Consider the following 21,453-nt stretch of genomic DNA (forward strand, 5'->3'; position numbering starts at 1 on the left):
ATGCCAAGAGCTTTAGATTTTACCTATTCTGAGCAGGAACAGAAGTGACTCACTGAAAGAAAGCACTGTCAACACTGAAATCCCAGCCTAAGCCCCTTGTTCAAAATTATTTCCAGCAAGACTGTGAAGATGTAGGATCTCCATTCCAAATCAATTGCTGGAAAACAACATGAAGTCCCTGATGGGTGGACTGTAGCAGTGTAATTAGAGATGTGTTATTTTTATGCTGTTTTCGTGTTTTCTACTCAGACAGCAATCCTATGACCCACAGAGTCTGGAGTGGGGTGAGGCAGGCATAGGATACTTCGGATTCTTGGATCAGAGGTTGGAGACACCTCTCTGACCTTGGACCAGCAGTCTGATCTGCCCACCCCACCCCACCCCACTCCCATATTTGGAATTGGCATGCTATATGATAACTGCTGTTTATTTATTACAAGCAAAATATTGGAAACAATAAAAACATCCCATTTTGAAAAAAATCATTGCTAAAATGCAAGGTTATTTTGTAATGGCTAAAAAGACCAACTACATAAGACTCAGAGAAAAGTGCTAAAGATTAGTTTTGTTCACAAATAATTGGAAACCATATATATAATTTTGTACTCAAAATCATTTATATCCAAATTTCCAACATTGCTTTAGGTTATTGTAAAAAATAAGGCTATTCAGATTTTTGCCGGTGTGACTCACATGTTTTGCTTCACTAACAAATGTTAACATTATTATTATTATTATTTATTTATATAGCACCATCAGTGTACATGGTGCTGTACAGAGTAAAACAGTAAATAGCAAGACCCTGCCGCATAGGCAACCATAGAATATTATAGATTAAGATATATTTGGATCAATCCTCTGAAGTTACATGATATCTTAGGTTTATTTAATAATAACTCTTTTTATGGCAATTCTTTTCCATGACTATGTTTTGGCATTTATATGATGGTATTTCTAATTCAATATTTCTGTTTATTAAAAAAAGCCTTGATACAGTAAGGCTGCAAATTGTTCATTGGGCCTGTTCAGAAGACACCTTAAACCCTGCAGGGTTTAAGGTGACTTGTGCAATGTGTTTTGCTAAACCCTGCTTGCTCCTTAACCACAGTCGGACTGTCTGCAGCAGGGTTAGCAGCTCTAACCGTGGCTTAAAGTGTTGTGTGCGGCAGCACAGCTTGTTGTTAGTGCTAATCCCAGAGAACCACAGTTTTGTTAACCACAGAGCCCGAAGTGTTATCTGAACAGGCCCAATGTGACCTACTTCAGAGTAGGCATGTATAGGCTTGAACTGTTAAAGAAAATAAAAGGTGAAGGTACTGCTTAGCTGTGTCAAGTTTCTGTTGTTTGTGTATATGTGTGTGTGTGTGTGTGTGTGTGTATATTGTAAAGTAAATGAATGATTTCTATATAGATATAACACAATAAGAACCATTGGCTCAAAGTTTTTCTCTTAGACTGAGTTCAAGCACTGTAAAGGCTTCTGGCAGAAAGATGGTTAAAGCAACAATTAGTTTTCATTCAAGTTTAAGGGTCTTCCCAACCAACCATTTACACAAGAGTCCCAAAAGGGCCCCAAACAATGTTTTAAGAGTTTGGGAAATTTTAGATTTACTTAGCAAGCTGCTCAAACCTGATACTTATTAAATCCCGTGATATGTAATACACTCCAGCTTACAAGGAGCCTTTCACTAAGTGTCTGAAGCTCAGAGAGTAACAAGACCAGTTCACGTTTTCATGGTTTAAAAGAATGTGGATATTTTCTTACCACTATACATTGTGTATACGTAATTATTATTTGGTTGCTTGTATTCTTAGATGCTTGGGCTGATATAGTTCCTACTCATAAAATCAGGGAAGGGAGGGATACAAGAAACATCTAAAGCTGGGGAGAAACCTTCAAAATTTGCTATTGATGTACTGAGTGAATCAGGGCAGGGCCCTTAAGTATATAATTTGTCAGAGGAAAGGTGAAAATTAAGCAGTTTTAAGGGTTAGTATATATTTTGCTATATATTTTAGTATATTTTAATTGTTACTATTACATTAGTTATGATGAGAATTTGAAAAAAAAAATCATATAGGACTCCCTGACCTTGGCCTAACCTACACCAAGCAGGATATTTCAGTATGAAAGCAAAATGGTATATAAAAGGCAGGAGCCACACCAAGCAGGATATAGTGGTATGAAAGCGGTATATGGTATGTGTCAACGGCCCCCAACATTTGTCAGTGCACTTCAGTACTGCTATATCCTGCTTGGTGTGGCTCCTGCCTTTTATATACCGCTTTTATACCACTTTCATAGTTCAATATCCTGCTCGGTGTAGATTAGGCCCTTATGAAATGGGAGTGGGGTTTAAATATAAATGCATAAAACACATGGATAGTTGCATGCTGAAATAATTGACATGTGCAGCATTCCTATATTCTTAAAGGGGAATCACTTTACCAGCATTCCTATAAGTGGAAAAAGGAACCATTTTTGTTGTCCAAAACGTATAGCAAATGGACATCATATTAAGCTGAAAATTAAGAACAATCAGACCAAAGGACCATCAAGTCCATCATCCTCTTCCTCACAGTGGCGTACCAGATGCCTCTGGAAAGAAGCCAGGACATGAAGGCAATAGCTCTCTTCTATTGTTGTTCCCCAGAAACTGGCACAGAGAGGCATACTGCTTTTGAATCTGGAAGTTCAAAATACCCATCATTCCCACAGCTAAAATGGCACCAGCCACACACGAGGGAGAGGTATCAGCATCCTTGGGAGAACTGCAAGGTTTGGAGAAGGACAAAAAATATGGAGGAAAAAAACCCAAGTGGGCAACCTTCCCCTGGCCACCAAAAGACTGAGCAACCTCAGTGGCCATAGAATGATGAGCACCTGTTGCAGGGGATGGAAATGGAAGGGAGTATCCTGGAAGAGGGCAGGGCTGGCTGGAATCCTGGATAGGAGCATCTGTAAGTCCCCATTTGTCATGAGAAATAGCCATTGAAAGAGCTATTCCCCATGAATACACTTGACAGGCACACTTTCAAAGGCTGGAGCAACAGGACAACACCGAATGAACACAGTGGAGCTACTGATTTCAATTAACTTAAGCATGCTGAACTCCATGATGGATTGTGGCCAGGGGGTAAACGCACATGTTTTGTTTTTTAAACTACCTGGTAACATTCCATTATGTTTATTTTAACTGCAGTTTTAAAATAATGGTGCATGATGTACTTCAAATGAATAATTATCATGATTCATTTACTGTGATGCAATAAAGAAATGCGTATCTATGTATACGCAGAATGCCTCTCCCGTACTACATACTCTCCCAACATTTCAGGAATGGAAATGGAGACAATCCTGTGCATGAATGTGTGAGGACAGGAGGTGAACTCTGGTAGTCTGATGGCGTGGTTTGATGGACAGTAGTGGTGCCAACACAATCCAGTTTGAAATATGCCACTAATAGAAAGAAGGAACAAAAGCTGCATGTAAGCAAAAGCTCCAGGTGAAAAAAGCAGTGAGTTGAGCCACACGTTAGACAGCTAATCAAATAAATACAATATAGATATAGGCCAGCGAAGGGCAAGCACTTTTGGTTACACTCCCAGACCAAGCTGGCAAGCCAGATGTTGTCAAGGGGCAGGCCTTACCTTGAAGCCCTGCCCTTCCTATGATGTAATCTGCCCCATCCCACCCACTTTTATTTCTTTCTCCGCAGAGGGAGGTATGGAGAAAGGAACTTGGCCAACATTTTCCATAGCTGAGCTGGCTGCTTACATCCCTATCGGTGTGCAAGTGGTGTGGAAAGGGACTAAGTTGAGGCTTGCAGCAACCGACTCCTTCAGGTCCCATGCTAGTGGTACAAGGGAATCCCCAGCTCTGTTTCCTCTTCCCACAGCAGGCAGGGCTAGGGAAGGGCAGGGGGTGGATCCCACAGAGAGTGTTCCACCCTACACATGCTATATTGGGGCCCAATGCAAACCAGATTAGTCCCACGGGGCGAAACCTGCCCTCCTATGATACAGGCACTACATATTGTATATATACCCTTTAAAGCACATTGATCCTGTTTTACAACTGAGGACACTTGAGCCCTATTCAAGTAGATCATACTGGGTAGATCAAACACCAGGAAGGGAGAGGGCTCAAGCCCCACCCTTGTTCCTCATCATGTTAACCACCCTCTACTTGTGGAGGCAACTGCATGGAGAGGAGAGCCTCCTCTATCCATGGAGGCTCACCATGTGAGCCAGCATGCTGGAAAATCCATGTTCTGGTTTGTGTAGTAAGCCTCCACAGCAATAAGTTACTAGCCCAAGATCAATCGGTGAATATTTCTTAAGGAAAAACAGCATCTCAATAATAACAGAGTGCCTCTAAATACATGCAAAGTGCTTTCCCCTCACCATTGAGCTATCAGAGCCTCTCCACATACTTATAAACACAACTTACAGATGTGATTGCATCACCCACGTACAGAATAAAGACCCCACATTTAGAAATAAGCACCTTCCGACTCTACTCCATAAAATTGTATTGCTGTCTTCCCCACATTCCTATTTCAGGCAATCAGCTATAACCATAGTTACCCGCCACAGTCTCAGCTTTCTTCAACTTTGTGCCCCCCAGATGTTTTGGACTACAATTGTCAGGATTCCTGACCATTAGCTATGCTGACTGGGGATCATGGGAGCTGAAGTCCAAAACCATATACACATTCAAACATATGTACGCACACATAAACACACACACATCTTTCATATGTTCTCTAGTTGTGATCTGTATGCTGGGGTGTCATAAGCCTGTATAGTGCAAAAGGGCAAGGAAGAACGTAGTTGCTTTGGAGGGTGTGGAGACTTCCCTGGGCAGGTATAATGTGGATGGGCAGCCTATCCCGACACATACAACAGAGATGGGGAATTCCAAGGTAGGTGATATGCCTATCCTGAAAACCTGAACCAACCGCTTAAAAAACCATAATCTCCACTTCCCTCGCTAGCATTCTATATAGGTGGGAGTACCAGTCCATTCCATGCTACACAAAAATACAACCCCACAAGATAATCTCCCTTCCAACCTTTCTTTAACAAACATGGATCCCTTTTCCTAACTCCCCCCTTACAATATACTACTTCAAAACGGGAATATTCAGGGGGAATATTGCCAATGGGCCAGCTGGAACCCTAAGACTTCATGGGAGGTGGGATAGGACAAGAGCCTCTAGTGCTGGACATCAGTGACTAGAATTGTGATACTTGTTTGAGCAGGCTGCAGCATACTGCTCCATGCCTCTGAAAGGGATGGTTCTTATGGCTTCCATTCATGCACCTGTGTACCTGTCCTTGCAAGCCAGAGCTGGTACAAATGGCGGAGATGTAGAAATGATATCACCATTACTACTAACATTTTCCTCACTCCACTGAATTCCCTTGAGATAATTCAGATGCATTCCTAGCTGCCCCCAAAACCATGACCTAAGCTACTGACTCTACCTAGTATTTGAATTCACGCTTTTGTGCTGCTTTCCATCCATCATATAAGAGCTGTTGTCTTTAGGCCTAAAATGGAAAGTCCTAGGTACAAACCTATAACCTTTGACCAAATCTCTAGCAATGATTTGCTTACCTGTATAATTGGGGAGGCAAAGGCAGGCATAATTGTTTATCCCATCCATACAAGTTGAGTTGTTCTCACAATCATTATCTTCACAGTCGTCTGGATTCGTTTCACATTTTTTTCCCTCGAATCCAATAGGGCAAGAACAACTTTTAACACAGGAGTAAAGAAGAGAGGAAGATTAATTTACATTTCAGAACTTTACACATTGTACGTGTTGATCTCTAAAGGTTAAGTGGTGTTGAACTAGGATGTTCATGCAGATTTAAGCTTCAAGGCTTAGCAAATGTTTTATCTTCTCTTCCTGGCTCCTGTGCCTCAGATTCATTTGCCTTGGATTGCTGTAAAAACTCATGACATGCTGAGTGTATATTATATTTGACGGTTTCACACAAATTAGCTAATTGGTGTAGGAGTAGAACCGCACATAGAAATTATTAGAAACTGCACCATGTACTTTCTTGGTAGGATCACTTCATGAAAACATAAAACATCATAGGAGCTCCTGAATCTTTTTAGTCCTGCAGCTCATATGCAGTTCAGGAGGTGGGTTTCTCAGATTAATGGCCAGATGAAGGTCTGGATGCATATAGGTGTGTGTGTGTGTGTGTGTGTGTGTGTGTGTGTGTGTGTGCATGTGTGTGTATGAGAGAGGGAGAGAGGGGGTTGCATGCCTGAATATTTCTTCATGGAACCCCCTTGCCCCCCATTCTATAGAAAAATATTTTTCTTGTGGGGAAGCATTTGAACATGCAGCCCTTAACTTGAGCCTGAACTGATATTGACTAGAAAAAGCTGTGCACTTGATTCTGCTCATTATATAAATCCGCACAAGTACTGAGCAGGGAAATGTGATATGAGAATTGGTTTTCAGATCTAACTGTAAAATCTGTGAGTGTAAACTACCTGAGCTTGGGGCAAGCTATTTCCAGACACTGGGTATTCTTATTCCTCCATGCACAATGATACCCCAGATCTTTTTTTCTCTCCCCACCCCCTTGCACTCATCATATACCAGATTTTCTCAGTTGTCATAGTGCAGTGGAAGTGGATTGAGCACATTTGCTTTGCCCTGGAAACCAATGGGAGACTGCAGCCAATGCAGTCAAACCACTTCACCTGAATCAAGTTTGTAGTCTCTGCAATGTGATATGGACTCTGTAGTAATGACAGAATCCATCAGCAGTAGTACTGCCAACAGCAATAGCACTCAACATTGTGGGTACAATTATAGGTCATAATTCTCCTGTTATCTCTCCTATTACTCTTTTAAAAACCACTACCTTTTTTGGTAAGGGGACTTGAAGGCTGATATTTGGGAAAATGCAATAGTAATGGAGTGGGCTGTGCATGCTACGGCACAAGGGAATGGACTGGAGCTTGTGTTGCTCCTACACGAAAAGCCTGTGTTTGAAAATGGGAGAGAGAAAGACAGAGAATGAGAGATAGTGAATGAGAGAGAGAGAGAGAGAGAGAGAGAGAGAGAACTCCACATAATTAAAAATGAAATAAAAGAGCTAGGAAAGGATATAGTGCAGAAGCAGGCAATTCCATGGAAGTTATGCCATGTCTTCATGAAAAGATTTTGGTTACTTCATATTATTGAGCAGCAAGAGAATGGCAATACTTCTCCCTCTTAAGCAAAAGGAAAGATTCACTTCTTTTTTTAAGGACGAGGAGGTCAAAACAGTGCAGCATGACTAAGCAAAAACTTGGATTCTTGCAGACTGTGCTAAAGCAGCGACGCTGTTGTAGTGTTAAAAAAAAAGGACCATAAAGCGATGTGAACTGATTTGTGTAGAAGACCCCCTGGTACTGCTCATCCCACGCTAACCACCAATTGCTGGAAGGGATAGGGATATATCTTTAGAAGGGATGACTGAAAACAAACTGCTTGAATCAATTCTACTTAAAGCACACTAAATCAGAATGAAATATTTTCTTTGCCTGTCTTTTACCTCTTTAGAACCAATAAAAAATGTCCTCATCCCGACCCTGTAGAGATACACAGGATCACAAGAGGGAGATAAGAGAGGCGAAGAAGAGCTGGCACAGCATTTTTTGTAGCCAAGAAAAGAGGGGAAGGGAGGTGGATAAAAGAACTCTAATTAAATAAAGTGATCCATTCATCATGTCTCCCATTTCCATTACAAAACCTCATTTTTCAGGAGTTTATAACTCAGCCATAAAAATGTGCTCTAGGCTGCAACTAGGCACACAAGGTCTCAGTTTGGGAGCACAGATTCATTTTTTCAATTCAAAAAAGAACTGAAAAGAAAAGTGAGGAGTCTGTGTTGGTTATCTTTATTTTCTGTGTGCCACATTCTGACTGGAGCAGGTGATGTATACTATTAATATGGCAATCAGCCAATACACGAGAGTTGGAGTACTTCAAACTCTGTGCATTCGCAGCTACTAGCATTCAACATTCTAGTTTTAGTTTTATTAGTCTCAGAAACCATGCCTGAGAGAGGAGAAGAAAGAGAGAGAGAGAGAGCTCTTCATACAATCTAGTTACCAGAATTATTATATGGATATAGATTTAGAAGACCAATTTCCCACAAGATTGCTGAAGGAATTACTGTGAAAAGTATGTTTACTCTACTTGCATCTTTAGCCAGAGCACCATACGTCATGCAAGGTTTCCTCTCCATATGCCACACCAAGGTGTCAGGGGCAAAGTTGATTAGCCTTTCTTTTGGCACACTGAAGAAACTCAGAAGAACGTTTCATTTCATGTGGAAGTCTGAGCTGGTGAAATCAGATTGAATGTACTACTTCTACAGAAAACATGGGGAACAGCCTGAAGGTATAAGCCTGGTTCACACATAATGACAACTCAGAGTACGGTTGAACATGGGTTGTTCTCAAATTGTGGGTTGTTGCTGAATCATGGGTTGTCATTATAAGTGAAGCTTATAACAAGCCTATTGGTTGTTAACTACTTACAACCCAGGAAGAGACCCCAGGGTTTGTTGTTGGGTTGTGAACTCTGGGTTCTGTCAGCTCTGAGACAATGCAATTCCTGAGTAGTTGTTCCGTATAACTAGGTCACTTCTAAAAATGAGATTTTTCTCTGATCTGAGGTGGGGGAAATGCTGCTTTTGTAACACAAGCAAGTTGAATGAGCTTCAAGGAGGAATCTGACAAACCTCAATAAGCCTGAACACATGTTCACCCATCCCTAACCTCAACCAAGGGCCATGAGTATATAGCCCAGAATATTACACTATGATTTTTAGAGGCACATCTTTTTGCAAAATATGTAATGGCTTGCTGTACTGAAAGTACTAAATTATATTATGATGCTCTGATCAAGTGATTTAGTGTTTGGATGAAATTAATGCTGGCCAGATGTACTGTAGTTTACAAATCAGCTGTTGTATTCATAACAGATTTTTTTTCAGCAATTGTTTTAGGGCCAATTGGTGAAATTACTATGTACACCTGCATATCAACTAGACAGACCCAATAGCTCATTGACATTGAACTCATCCATCAACCATGGAAACATTAGTACTGCAAAATCTGTAAGTTTAGAGTTTGGGGTGTGTGTATGTGTGTGTGTGTGTTTAAAAAATACCAGTTCTGAAGTGAGGTTTGTGTCATTGGAAGGAAATGTACTGCAGACAGATGTGCTCCAGCTACATTCCCAATTAACAAAGGGGCTATAATGGCTTCATCACAATGGGCATTATCCAGCCAAAGTTAAATATTTGTGAATCCCATTTATTTCAACGCATTAGTTGAACACATTCTTAAACCTTTCCCCCTGATGTCAACAGGATATAAAGTGCTTCACTTTAAGTTAATTTTACCCAGTGCTCTTAGGACTTCAGCCGTGATCAAGGCCTGATAATAAAGGTTGGATTCCTTTGCTAAATATCCTCAGCAGAGGCAGCAAGTAGCTGAGAGTACCTGTCTTATATTTTTGCACCATTACCCTAGATAGGGAAGAGTTCTGTATTTATTTATAACTATTTATTATGTTTAGATTTTATTCTTCTGTATTTCAAGGTGCAAGAGTAGGATGAAACCTACAGTCACATAAAATAAAAAATCATTCTAAAAATCTAATTACGAAGATACGTACAATGTAGTATAAAGTATAAAAAATGCCAACCTTTAAAAACCTAACTATGGAGAAAGCAAACAGAAACTGTGAAATGGGTACAGCTAAACTTGTTTGCTGACTCTTAAATTATGAAGTTAGAAAAAAAGAGAGGAAAAAACAGGAAAGCTAACTGACACACAGAGAAAACACAAGCTTAGACTAGATTGTTTACAATTAAATGCTTGAAAGAGATTTTGTTCCATCTGATCCCATGCCCTTTGCTGACACTATTGTGGCAGCATGTTACAACAGTAAATACTAGAAGTGGAATTACCTGCTGTTTGGGCCCCCAATGCTACCTAGGCACAGCAGGAGAAGGAAGGGTGTGAGGATGGAGTTTCAGTAATAACAGGGTGAATTTCCTGGCTTATGTCACCACCTTACCATGACTTAAAAGATATTTTTTCTTGTCTGTGACTCCAGGAACCCGAGAGTTAAATCACTTGGCATTTCATATGGAGGAACGCTTTGGCTTAAATTTCCCTTTACAAGAGTAAAGATTTGACAAGTTTGGCAGCTGAGCTTGTGTATTAATATGTTTCTCTTGGGGGGGAGATGTATAGAAAGTTTAATTTCTTTCGCAGGCAACACAATACAAAATTCCAAGGGGGACTCCTCCTTATAACGTTTCATACACATCATGTTACATGAGAAAACAGTCTCTCATCCTGAAGCACAGAGAATGTAGGGATGCAATTCCTCCTGTTGCCAGCAGGAGCTAAACAGGGAGCTGAATACCTCATATGGGGGCACTCTGTTTCGGATTGTTTACCCTCAGAAACTAAATGCAGGTTGCTTACCTGTAACTGTAGTTCTTCGAGTGGTCATCTATGCATTCACACATATGGGCTTTGCGCCTGCGCAGAGACCAGACCGGAACCTTCTATAGCTGAGTGGAACGTTTTTGGCGGGAACCCCTCCCCCACGCTACTGCGCATGTCCATGGGGTTCCCGCCCTTCCCTCAGTTTACAGGAGTCCGACATTGTGCCCCCATAAACCTGAGTGTAATTTCAATAAAGTACATTCCACACATAACTGTGTCATTTGTAAGTCTCACACCACCAAGTGGGGATGGTGGGTGGGTTGTGTGAATGCATAGATGACCACTCGAAGAACTACAGTTACAGGTAAGCAACCTGCATTTCTTCTTCGTGGTCTCTATGCATCACACATATGGGCGAGTAGCAAGCTGACATACCTTTGGAGGTGGGTTGGTGCATCATCTGAAGATCTCTGAAAGCACTGTCCTCCCAAACGAGCAGTCCTGCCTCGCACGAGTGTCCAAACTGTAGTGCTTGACAAACGTGGATGGAGTGGACCACGTTGCAGCTCTACAGACTTCAGTCAGTGGAACACCTCTGGTGAAGGCCACCGAAGTTGAAACAGCTCTGGTGGAATGAGCTGTCACAGGTTTCACTAACTCCATTTTAGAAATAGAGTAGGCCAATTCAATTGCCTCCACTATCCAACGTGACAGTCGTTGGCAGGAGACAGGGAGTCCCTTAGAAGGCTCCCCATAACAAATAAACAACTGTTTTGTCTTCCTAAAATTGTCCGTTCTGTCCTTGTAAAAAGCAAGAGCCCTTCTTACATCGAGAGTATGCAAGGAAGACTCAAGAGGTGTAGATGGATTAGGAAAGAAAGCAGGCAAAGTAATGTGCTGGGACAGATGAAAAGTTGACACTACCTTAGGTAGGAAGGCTGGATCTGTGCGTAGCACAACCTTATCCTTATGAAAGATAGTGTATGGGACATCTATCCTAAGAGCTCTAAGCTCACTTGCTCGTCTTGCCGATGTAATGGCTACTAGAAAGACAGTCTTTAAAGTAAGTAGCCTAAGGTCTGTCGAAGCCATGGGCTCGAAGGGCTTGCGTGTCAGTGCTTGCAGCACAACTGACAGGCTCCATGGCGGCACGATACTCTTCACAGTCGGTATCGTGTTCTTCAGACCTTTCAGAAATTTCTTGGTTGTTGGATGGGTAAAAGGTGTAAACCCATCTATACCTTGGTGAAAAGATGTAATCGCAGCAAGGTGAACCCTGATGGATGCGAGCTTAAGTCCTTGCTGGAAGAGTGTCAATAAATAATTGAGGATGAAAGACAAATGGCAAGATTCTGGTATTTGACCATCTTTTGAAGCAAAGTTCTGAAATCTTTGCCACTTTGCCGCATAAGCCTTTCTTGTGGAAGGCTTTAGTGCTGCTAATATAATGTGGTCCACAGTCAAAACTCTGATCCCAGAGGAGGAGTGGCTATTATCCTCCATGCAGTCAACTTGAGGGTCGACAAATCTGCGTGTCGAACCTTGCCCTGGTGTCGAGACAGGAGCTTCGGTATCGACGGAAGCCTGATGTAATCCCCTCTCGATAACCGAAGAGCGTGGGAGAACCACGTCTGTCGAGGCCACCACGGCGTGATCAGGATGCAATCGGAGTTGTCCATCTGGATCTTGGCTATCACTCTTGTCAAAAGTGGAAAGGGAGGAAACATGTACAGGAGATTTCCTCTCCAAGTCCTGGTGAAAGCGTCTCCTAGAGAGCGCTTTCCTTTTCCTGCCCTGCTGCAAAACTTGGCGCAGACCGCGTTGTTCTCGGTAGCGAAGACATCGACAGCAGGGCGGCCCCAGTACCGAAAAAGGCTTTCCCGCACTTCGACGTCGAGCTCCCACTCGTGGTCGACATGGAAGGATCTGCTGAGAGAGTCCGCAATGACGTTTTCCTTGCCGGCTACATGGATCGCAGTCAGGTAAGTCCTTCTCTTTATGCACCAGTTCCATATCCTGAGTGCAGAACGGTTCAGAGGGTGCGATCTTGTTCCACCCTGCCTGTTGATGTATGCCACCACGGTAGTATTGTCCGTCGCGATCAAGACATTCTTGCCCTCGATCAACTGTGCAAATGCTCTTATTGCATTTTCTACAGCCATGAGTTCGAGGTGATTGATGTGCTGTTCTCTCTGTGATCGAGGCCAACGACCTTGAGCAGTAAGGGAGTCGCAATGAGCTCCCCATCCTTCTAAGGATGCATCCGTCGTGATCGTTACCGAAGGCGCCTGTTGTTGGAATGGAACGCCTTCGAGAAGAGTCGACATCGAGAACCACCATTTCAGCGATGCCCTGACTTGCTTCGGTAACGAAAGGTAAGTTCGTCGGGCATTGAGCCTGAGATCGAAAGTCCTTAAAAACCAGGCCTGCAATACCCTCATTCTGAGTCTTGCAAACCTGATGACTGCCGTAGTGGCTGCCATCAGGCCTAATAGTCTCTGGACTGTCCAAGCCGATACTTTCCGACGACTTTCGATGTCGATGGCTAACTGCTGCAAGGTGTTTGCCCTGGTTGAAGGTAAGTATGCTCTCCCGTCTCGAGAGGATAGGGTTACCCCTATGAAGTCCAATCTCTGCTGCGGAGTCAAAATGGACTTTTCGTGGTTGACCCACAGCCCCAACGAGTCCAACAGGTTGAGGGTGGTTAGTATATCCGACTGGAGCGCCTCGCTGCTGTCCGCTACGAGAAGCCAATCGTCCAGGTACGGATAAACATAAATGCCTTTCTGCCTTAGGTGGGCGCATACCACCGCCATGACCTTCGTGAAGACTCTCGGTGCCGTGGCCAACCCGAACGGAAGAACGGTGAACTGGTACTGGGATGCACCGATCGAAAACCGCAGGTAAGCTTGATGCGACTTCCTGATGGAGATATGGAAGTACGCATCCTTCAGATCCACCACTGCGAACCAAACTCCTTTTTGTAGAAGCTGCAAAATTGAAGTAACCGTTGTCATACGGAACTTCTTCGGGGTGATGAACTCGTTCAGTTGTCTTAAGTCCATGATCGGTCGAAGACCTCCATCTTTCTTCGGGACCGTGAAGTAACGGGAGAAAAAACCTTGGTTGATTTCCTCTGTAGGTACGGGAGAGATGGCTCCTTTCGATAGCAAGGTCTGTACCTCGAGTAGCAGAGGAGGGGATGGAGTCGTTACTTTCACGCCGGAAAAAGGAGGAAGGGCATCGAGCTCGATGGCATAGCCCGAGTTGATGATAGTGAGCACCCAGGAGTCTGATGTTATTGACTCCCATTGATGGTAATGGGGTGCTAGGCGGTTCGCAAAAGGGAGTGGATCTGGGGCCGAAGAGTCAAACCCGCTGCTTTTTAGAGAAGTCGGGCTGACGTTTTTCCTGCTGGAAACGACTCTGATAAGGCCGTTTCCTTTGAAGTTGTTGCTGCTGCTGCCTTGGTTGCTGGTATTGAGACCGCTGCTGGTATTGTTGTTGTGGGGGAGGCCTTGTCCATCTTCTAGGTTTGTATTGTACAGAAGGGGCAGAAAAACCCATCTTTTTAGCAGTCGTACGAGCCTTATAGATGGAATCTAAGGTCTCGTCAGTTTTTGAATTAAACAACCCTTCGCCATCGAAGGGCATGCTTTCGATTCTGGCTTTTGTCTCGGTAGGGAGGTTGGCTGATCGTAGCCAGGCATGCCTCCTCAAAGAAATGGCCCCCATCATATTCTTTGAGTGGCAATCGACTTGATGCCTCGCAGTTGACAATTGTTGCCTCGCAATCGCCGAAGCCTCCGTTTGGAAGACCCTCGCTAAGTCTCTTTTATCCTCTGGGAGGTAGTCACATAGTGACCCCACTTTCTCCCAGAGGAAGAGCTGGTACCGTGCCATTGTTGCTTCGTACGTTGAAGCTTTGATACCGAGGGAGGATGCCGCGTAGATCTTTCTGCCTGCCAAATCCAACTTTCTACCCTCCTTGTCAACGGGAGCAGCATGAGCTCTTTGAGAATGACCCTGGGCTGATTCAACCACAATGGAATTCGGTTTTGGATGCTTAATTAAAAATCCAGCATCCCGTTCTTGAATCCTATAAAGAGATTCTAATCTCTTTGAAGCTGGTTGCGTTACCGATGGTGTCTCCCATGCGAGTTGTGCTGTCTGTTTGAGTGCCGGCGGAAAAGGGATCGCAATTGACAGACTAGTCTTTGTTTGAAAGACATCGTAGATGGGATCGACCTCCGGTTCGACCGCTTGTTCCAGGTCTAAGCCGAGTGCACGGGCCATCCTTAACATATGGTCCGAAAACCTCACCATATCATCCGAAGGTGATGAAGGGTCCTCTCCATGTACGTCATCATTAGGTGACGGTACCGATGCTGCTGCAGTGTGTATTGAGTCCGAATCAGATGGGTAGTCACCCTCTGGGGATGATACGGTAACCAGTTGCATAGGATCCCGCTCCGTCGGTACCGTGGCAGCTGCAGCAGCTGGTGTCGAAGGGTGGCTTCGACGTCGAGATGGAGATTGATATGCTGATGGAGGCCGTAGCGGTAATTGGCAGACCCTAGTGGTAGGAGGAGGTTGAGGAAAACATTCCTCCTGCGGATAATGATAGGCTTGATCTGTATCATAGTATCTTTGGGTACGGTATCGATCCCAATCATAGAAACTCTGCCTGTCTTGGGGCTCAGAATATCGGGAGACTCTGTCCCAATCACGCCTCGGTGTTCGTCTAGGCGACACCTGCAGAGGGATTACATTCTGGGATGTTTGAGGTCTTGTAGGCTCCCGAGCCGAAGCTGCTGATGCGGAGTCTCGTAACTCACCCTCTGATAGACTAGGAGGGTGTGTCGGTACCGTCTTCCTCGGTATCGACTGAGGTCTCGGGGTCGAGACATGCCTCGATACCGTAACAGCGGTAGGAGGAGTTGTTTGCCCTCGAGGGGGCTCAGATAGTCTGGGAGAGCCATGAGAGGTTTTCTCCGCAGATTTCTTCTTCTTTTTCTTTTTCTTTTCCATTTCGGAGGAAGATTTTGGCGTTCTGGCCTTTTTAGCAATCTTTTTGGCTGCAGAACTTGCCAAAGACCGGCCAGGCGTCAGGGGTATCTGTGCCCTATCAATTGCTCTGGCTTGCACATTCGTCCCTGTGCTTCGGTCAGAAACGGACTTATCAGTTGCCGTTTTATCCATTGGAGCTTCTGTAGCTTTGAGGGCTTTCTCCCAAAGTATTGAGCGAAGGCGGTCTGCCCTGTTCTTTCTGGTCTGCTTCGTAAAGGACATGCAATGGTGGCACGCCTGTACAATATGGCCTTCGCCCAAACAAAGGACACAGAGGGAGTGTCCGTCCGTAGGAGGTAGTTTGGCTCCGCACTTGACACACTTGCGGAACGGGGCCTTTACTGCCATGCGGCAGTCGCGACCGTAGTCGCTAAGATAAACTATCTACAAGAATATAATAATAAATTTTTTTTTTTTTTTTTTTTTTTTATAGATGAAAAGAGAAAAGGGCGAAAAAGAAGAAAGCTGAAGAAAGCTGAAGAAAAAGGTAAGTAGAAAATATTTTTAAACAGATTTAAGCAGAGAAACGCTAGAGGTTCAGTCTTTTGGTCTAGGCACGATGGCGGACGACGAAGAACTGAGGGAAGGGCGGGAACCCCATGGACATGCGCAGTAGCGTGGGGGAGGGGTTCCCGCCAAAAACGTTCCACTCAGCTATAGAAGGTTCCGGTCTGGTCTCTGCGCAGGCGCAAAGCCCATATGTGTGATGCATAGAGACCACGAAGAAGAACTATATGTTACATGGTAGATATGTGAAACTGTTTCTAGACTTTAAAAATAATAATAATAATGAAAATAACCTGAAAGAGATTGTCAGTTTGATGAAGGAATAGCAGTAGGAGGTGTGAAGGATGTGGAGGGGATGATTAACCCTTTCCCCTCCAGCCATTTTTCTCCTCAAAATCATGCCCTCTACAGCTGCTTGTGCAGATACTCTGTTTCTGCACAAGGATATCACTCTTTTGTCCTTCCACCCCTTCACCCTTTCTTCAGTCCTTCACATATTTTATCTCAAAATAGCAGAACTTGGAATAAACTAGTAAAATTCACGGGCAGTTAGATTAAAATCTAGTGATGGGCAAAATCTCCTTGCAGCTCACTGGATAAGATTAGAAATGAACCAAGCTATTTCCCAAGAAATCAGAAAATAACTTGGTGGATGTCCAAGTCAAGTGAATTCCATCTCTCCTGTGAACCACCTCCCTCCTCCCATGCACCCTCAGGCGCCTTCTTTTTATTTACTGATATTGCTATAGCTCTTTGAAAAACAACAGTTCCGAATGAACACAGAGGCTTTTTGTCCTGGTGTACTACAATGCAGTATGCCAGGGACGAGGAGGGAGAAACCTCCTTCTTTCACCCAGCCCCATGGCCAGAGCACCACTACTGTCCCCAGTCTGGCTGAGAGAAGAGGAAGTTAGAGCTGAGGAGGGGAAGTTAGGGCTGGGGTGGGGCATAACCAGAAATGCTTTCCTAATCTACGATTTTAAGTTATAAATCAAGTGACTTTAATCCCAGGTGGAGAAGAATTTGGGGCTCCTAATACTCATGTCTTCTTCAAGACAAAAGTAATCAGCTGACATAACTTATTTCTCAGCCTCAGATGAGGAAGTCTCTCTGGCACATGAAGCCTTCAAGCCTCTTCCAAAACAAGTACTTAGCGTAGACTTTTATAACAAGACATTTCTTTAAATCATATTTGACTATGAGGCCAGTCTTTAGAAGAACAGTGTTTTGCAACTGCTTATGAAGAAAGACACTGAATTAAAAAAAGAAAAGAAAAAAGGAGGACTTGAGAATTGTCTTGAAATGCCTCAAAGGATAATTTACTATAATCCACACAAAAAACTGTAATGGAACAGCCTTTCACATGCATTACGAGAAAATTTGGTTGCCTGTCTCAGAAGAAACAATATGTCACCGTGAAACCCAATTAAGGCCATGAGACAGCCAAAGTTAAGTATTTTTAGCCCCATTGTTTTAAATGGGAGAGATTTAAGTATGTGCTTTAACTCTCCCATTCAATGTGACTAAATGCTTAGCTTTGCCTGGATCATGCCCTAATTTAATATATTTGGCCAGGTGATTTTCAGTTATGGGGTATTTTTGTATGATAGCCTTTTCAGTTTCACCATAATGAAAACTAAGCTGCTTTATCTATTATCTTGCTTTCAAACACAATTTGCTTTCAGTTACCTGAATCCATCTTGATTTGCGTCAGTGAGATGGCAAGTCCCCCCATTATGGCATGGATTCTGAATGCAAGCATTAATGGGTGTGCTGCAGTCTCGACCCTATCAAGAAAAGTTCATGAAAAATGGTTAGTCCTTTTCTGTCTTTCACACAGAAGCTTACTCAGTCTATTGCCCCTTGCCTGCATTTTCTCACTGGCAGACACAAAGGAAGCAGCTGTCAGAATCACATCACCCATTTCGATTCACCGAAACCATTTTTCCTTAAGACAGTGTTTTGAGAAAAGGAGAATATAGATTCTATATTCTATATTCAGTGGCTGTTCTGAACCAGTGCCTGGGCACAGTAATGGACTGGATGAGGGCTAATAAACTGAAACTCAATCCAGACAAGACGGAGGTACTGTTAGCGGGTGGTTCATCTGTCCAGCGAGGTGATGTTTGCCTTGTCCTGGACGGGGTTGCACTCCCCCTGAAGGATCGGGTCCGTAGTTTGGGGGTGCTCTTGGATCCAGAACTGTCACTTGAGGCACAGGTGAACTCAGTGGCAAAGAGCACCTTTCAACAGTTTAGGCTGATATACCTTCTGCGGCCTTATCTGGACAGAGATAGCCTAGCTACAGTTATCCATGCTCTGATAACCTCTCGTTTGGATTACTGCAATGCGTTATACGTGGGGCTGCCTTTGAAAACGGTCTGGAAACTTCAACTGGTACAAAACAGGGCAGCACGTTTACTAACAGGGACTGGCCGACAAGACCACATTACGCCAGTCCTTTTCCAGCTTCACTGGCTGCCAGTCCAGGTCCGGGCCCAATTCAAAGTGCTGGTATTAACATTTAAAGCCCTAAACGGCTTGGGGCCAGGTTATCTGAAGGAACACCTCCTCCCATATGTACCTGCCCGGACCCTAAGGTCATCTTCAGGGGTCATTTTCCGTGAGCCCCTGCCAAAGGAAGTGAGGCAGGTGGCTACCAGGAGGAGGGCCTTCTCTGCTGTGGCACCCCGGCTGTGGAATGAGCTCCCTAAGGAGGTTCGCTTGGCACCTACATTATATGCTTTTAGACGCCAGGTGAGGACCTTTTTATTCTCCCAGTATTTTAGCAGTCTATAAATAAATTTTAACTTGGTGTTTTAAATTTGTAATTTTGTATTGCTGCTGTTTTTATCTGGTTGAGCTTTTATATTGTATTTTATATTATGGTTTTATACTGTTGTTTTATACTTTGAATGTTTTTAATTTTTGTGAACCGCCCAGAGAGCTCCGGCTATTGGGCGGTATAGAAATGTAATAAATAAATAAATAAGTGCTTGACACTGCAAGGCAAGTAGATAGAAACTGCAAAGCACTGGATAATTGTATCACCTAATGGTTGGATATTTGCTCCCTATGTAAAGCACTGTAAAGCATTCAATCTCAACAATAAGAAATTAATATGATTAGAGACATAAAGCAACATAGACGATGTTTTTAACTTAATCAACATCTCAGCAAACCACCAATGCCCCCCACCACAAAAAAACCCTGTGAGGAAGCTTTTTTGAAGAGAGAGAGAGAGAAAGAGGTAATGTGGACCTTTTATCTTTGTAGTAGAATTAACTCATCAAAGATAGTATCCTTTCTCAGTAAGCTTGTGTTTTTATCTAGAAGACAATACCTATAATAAAGGAATCAAACTTCATGGCATTCTATTCTTTAAATAAATTTAAATACTTTCAATGTTGTGTCATTAGCAGTGCAATCCTATACATATTTGCATGGAAGTAGAATCCAATGGTAGTCCTATGTAGAGTTGACCCATATGTCTAACATCAGAAACTATCCATTGAGTTCAATGGAATTTATTCCCAGGTAGGTGCATTTGGACTGAAGCTTGATGCCTAACCTCAAAGGAGGATGATATGAACAAACCAACACAGGCGCCATTCAGACAACATGCTAAACCATGCTGCTTAACCACAAAATGGTTAACAGAATGCAATGCATTTCATTAACCATTTTGTGGTTAAGCAGCATGGTTTAGTGTGTTGTCTGAACGGGGCCAGTATAAACATCTCATGGACAGAAGGGATCCTTTTGTCTTTTGAGCTAGCAGAATTTTTCTACTGGCTGAATGGGGGAGGAGATGTTCCTGACCGATTCCCCTCCCCCTGCAATTCCCCCTACCCAAATCTGATCCAGCAGGGAGGTGCGGACCCTCTGGAACACTGTAGGGGTGACATTGGGGCTGCAGAGGAAAGAGGGAATCAGGAAAAAAGACGTCTCAACTTCTTTCAGCCAGCAGGAGCCTACTGAGTGGAACTCCAGACAGGGATGCTGTCACTGGTTGATTAAAACTGATCCAAATTGCTGTATCTTGTCTCAGCCTTCCCCAACGTGGTGTCCTCAAGATGTTTTCTCAGCATTCTTGACCATTGTCCAAAACATCTGGATGGCACTGGGTTCAGGAATGATGTCTAAGCTGGTAATATTTTTTCTATTCCCTCTACCATAAAGGAGTGTTAAATTATGCACTTTATTTTACAATAAATACAAAAATAATCTTTCTTTTTTTAAAAAAAGAAAAAAGGTCAGAACTGTTCTAAGTCCAAAGCAACGACTATGGCACAGTTTTCCCTCCATATAACATAAAGCTATTTTGCTGTAATTAAACAGGAACAAGATCTTAGAATCATAGCAGAACACTGGTCAGAATCCAACAGCGCACTTAGGCCGCCACCGATTCCCTTATGCCTCTCCAATTCCTGCCTGCCACTTTTAGAAGGAAGCCAGAGCATTTCCGGGGAATCTAAAAATCAGTGAAAACACCCATTTCTGAAATGTGGCATGTTGGCAGAGCTCCAGTCAGAAAACAAGGGCTTCTGTTCAGTATAGGACTTCCTTTGGGAAGCACTAAATCATTGTTGCGTAAATAGTGGGCCCCAGTCGCAGAACAGAAGCGAAGTAGCAGAATGAGCAGGGCACAAGGGAATTGGTCCATTGGATACTGCCCATTTATTTAAAAATGTCAGCTTAACAATCTGTAAAAACGAAAAACAAACAAACACAATTCTATGTTAAGAATTATTAGGGGAAAATGGAAAATAAAATAACTGTATCATAATGACTTATATAAATCTATGGTGCATTTGGAATACCAAGCACAATTCTGCTTGCCCCCACTAAAAAAGATGTGGTAAAGGAAAGGGCAAGTAAAATGATCTATTGGACCATCTTCTGTACAAAGAAAAGCTAATGAGATTTGGGCTATAACATTTAAGAGGTGTTATGACAGAGGTTTATAATAGTGAAATGCTGATGCTCATAAGCAATCCAGGACAGACAAAAAAAGAGAGAGAGAGAGAGCTTCAGCTATTGGGTGGTATAAAAATGCAATAAATAAATAAATAAATATTTCTTCAAATAATGCATCTTTAATTACCAAATTTACTTCCATAAGGTGTGGCGATGGCTATTGGCTTAGGCTATTTTAAAAAGGCTTCGCCAAATTATTTTATTTATTTATTTGTAACATTTATACTGCAGAATATAAAAGAACCTCTCAGCAATTCACAATATTAAATGTATGGATGATAATAAAGTGCTTAGAATAATAGCTGAATATGGAACATCCATGTTTAGGGTCTACATACCTTTAATTACCACATTCTACTCTGGTTCACATAATCAAAATAAGGCAGAGTGGCCTGTTGTGA

General features: G+C 43.0%; 1 protein-coding gene across 1 annotated transcript in view; it reads right to left on the minus strand.

Annotated features, from left to right (window-relative positions):
* The window catches only part of SLIT3 (slit guidance ligand 3), a 538,785-nt gene that overhangs the window by 63,152 nt on the left and 454,180 nt on the right, over positions 1-21,453 (minus strand). The window contains exons 27-28 of the mRNA XM_063120567.1: positions 17,762-17,859; positions 5,627-5,766 (exon numbers count right to left, since the gene is read on the minus strand). Coding sequence (XP_062976637.1) covers positions 5,627-5,766; positions 17,762-17,859 — 238 coding nt within the window. The remainder of the gene's footprint in view (positions 1-5,626; positions 5,767-17,761; positions 17,860-21,453) is intronic.

Source organism: Elgaria multicarinata, chromosome 3 (assembly GCF_023053635.1).
Source record: "Elgaria multicarinata webbii isolate HBS135686 ecotype San Diego chromosome 3, rElgMul1.1.pri, whole genome shotgun sequence".
Taxonomy (NCBI): Eukaryota; Metazoa; Chordata; class Lepidosauria; order Squamata; family Anguidae; genus Elgaria; species Elgaria multicarinata.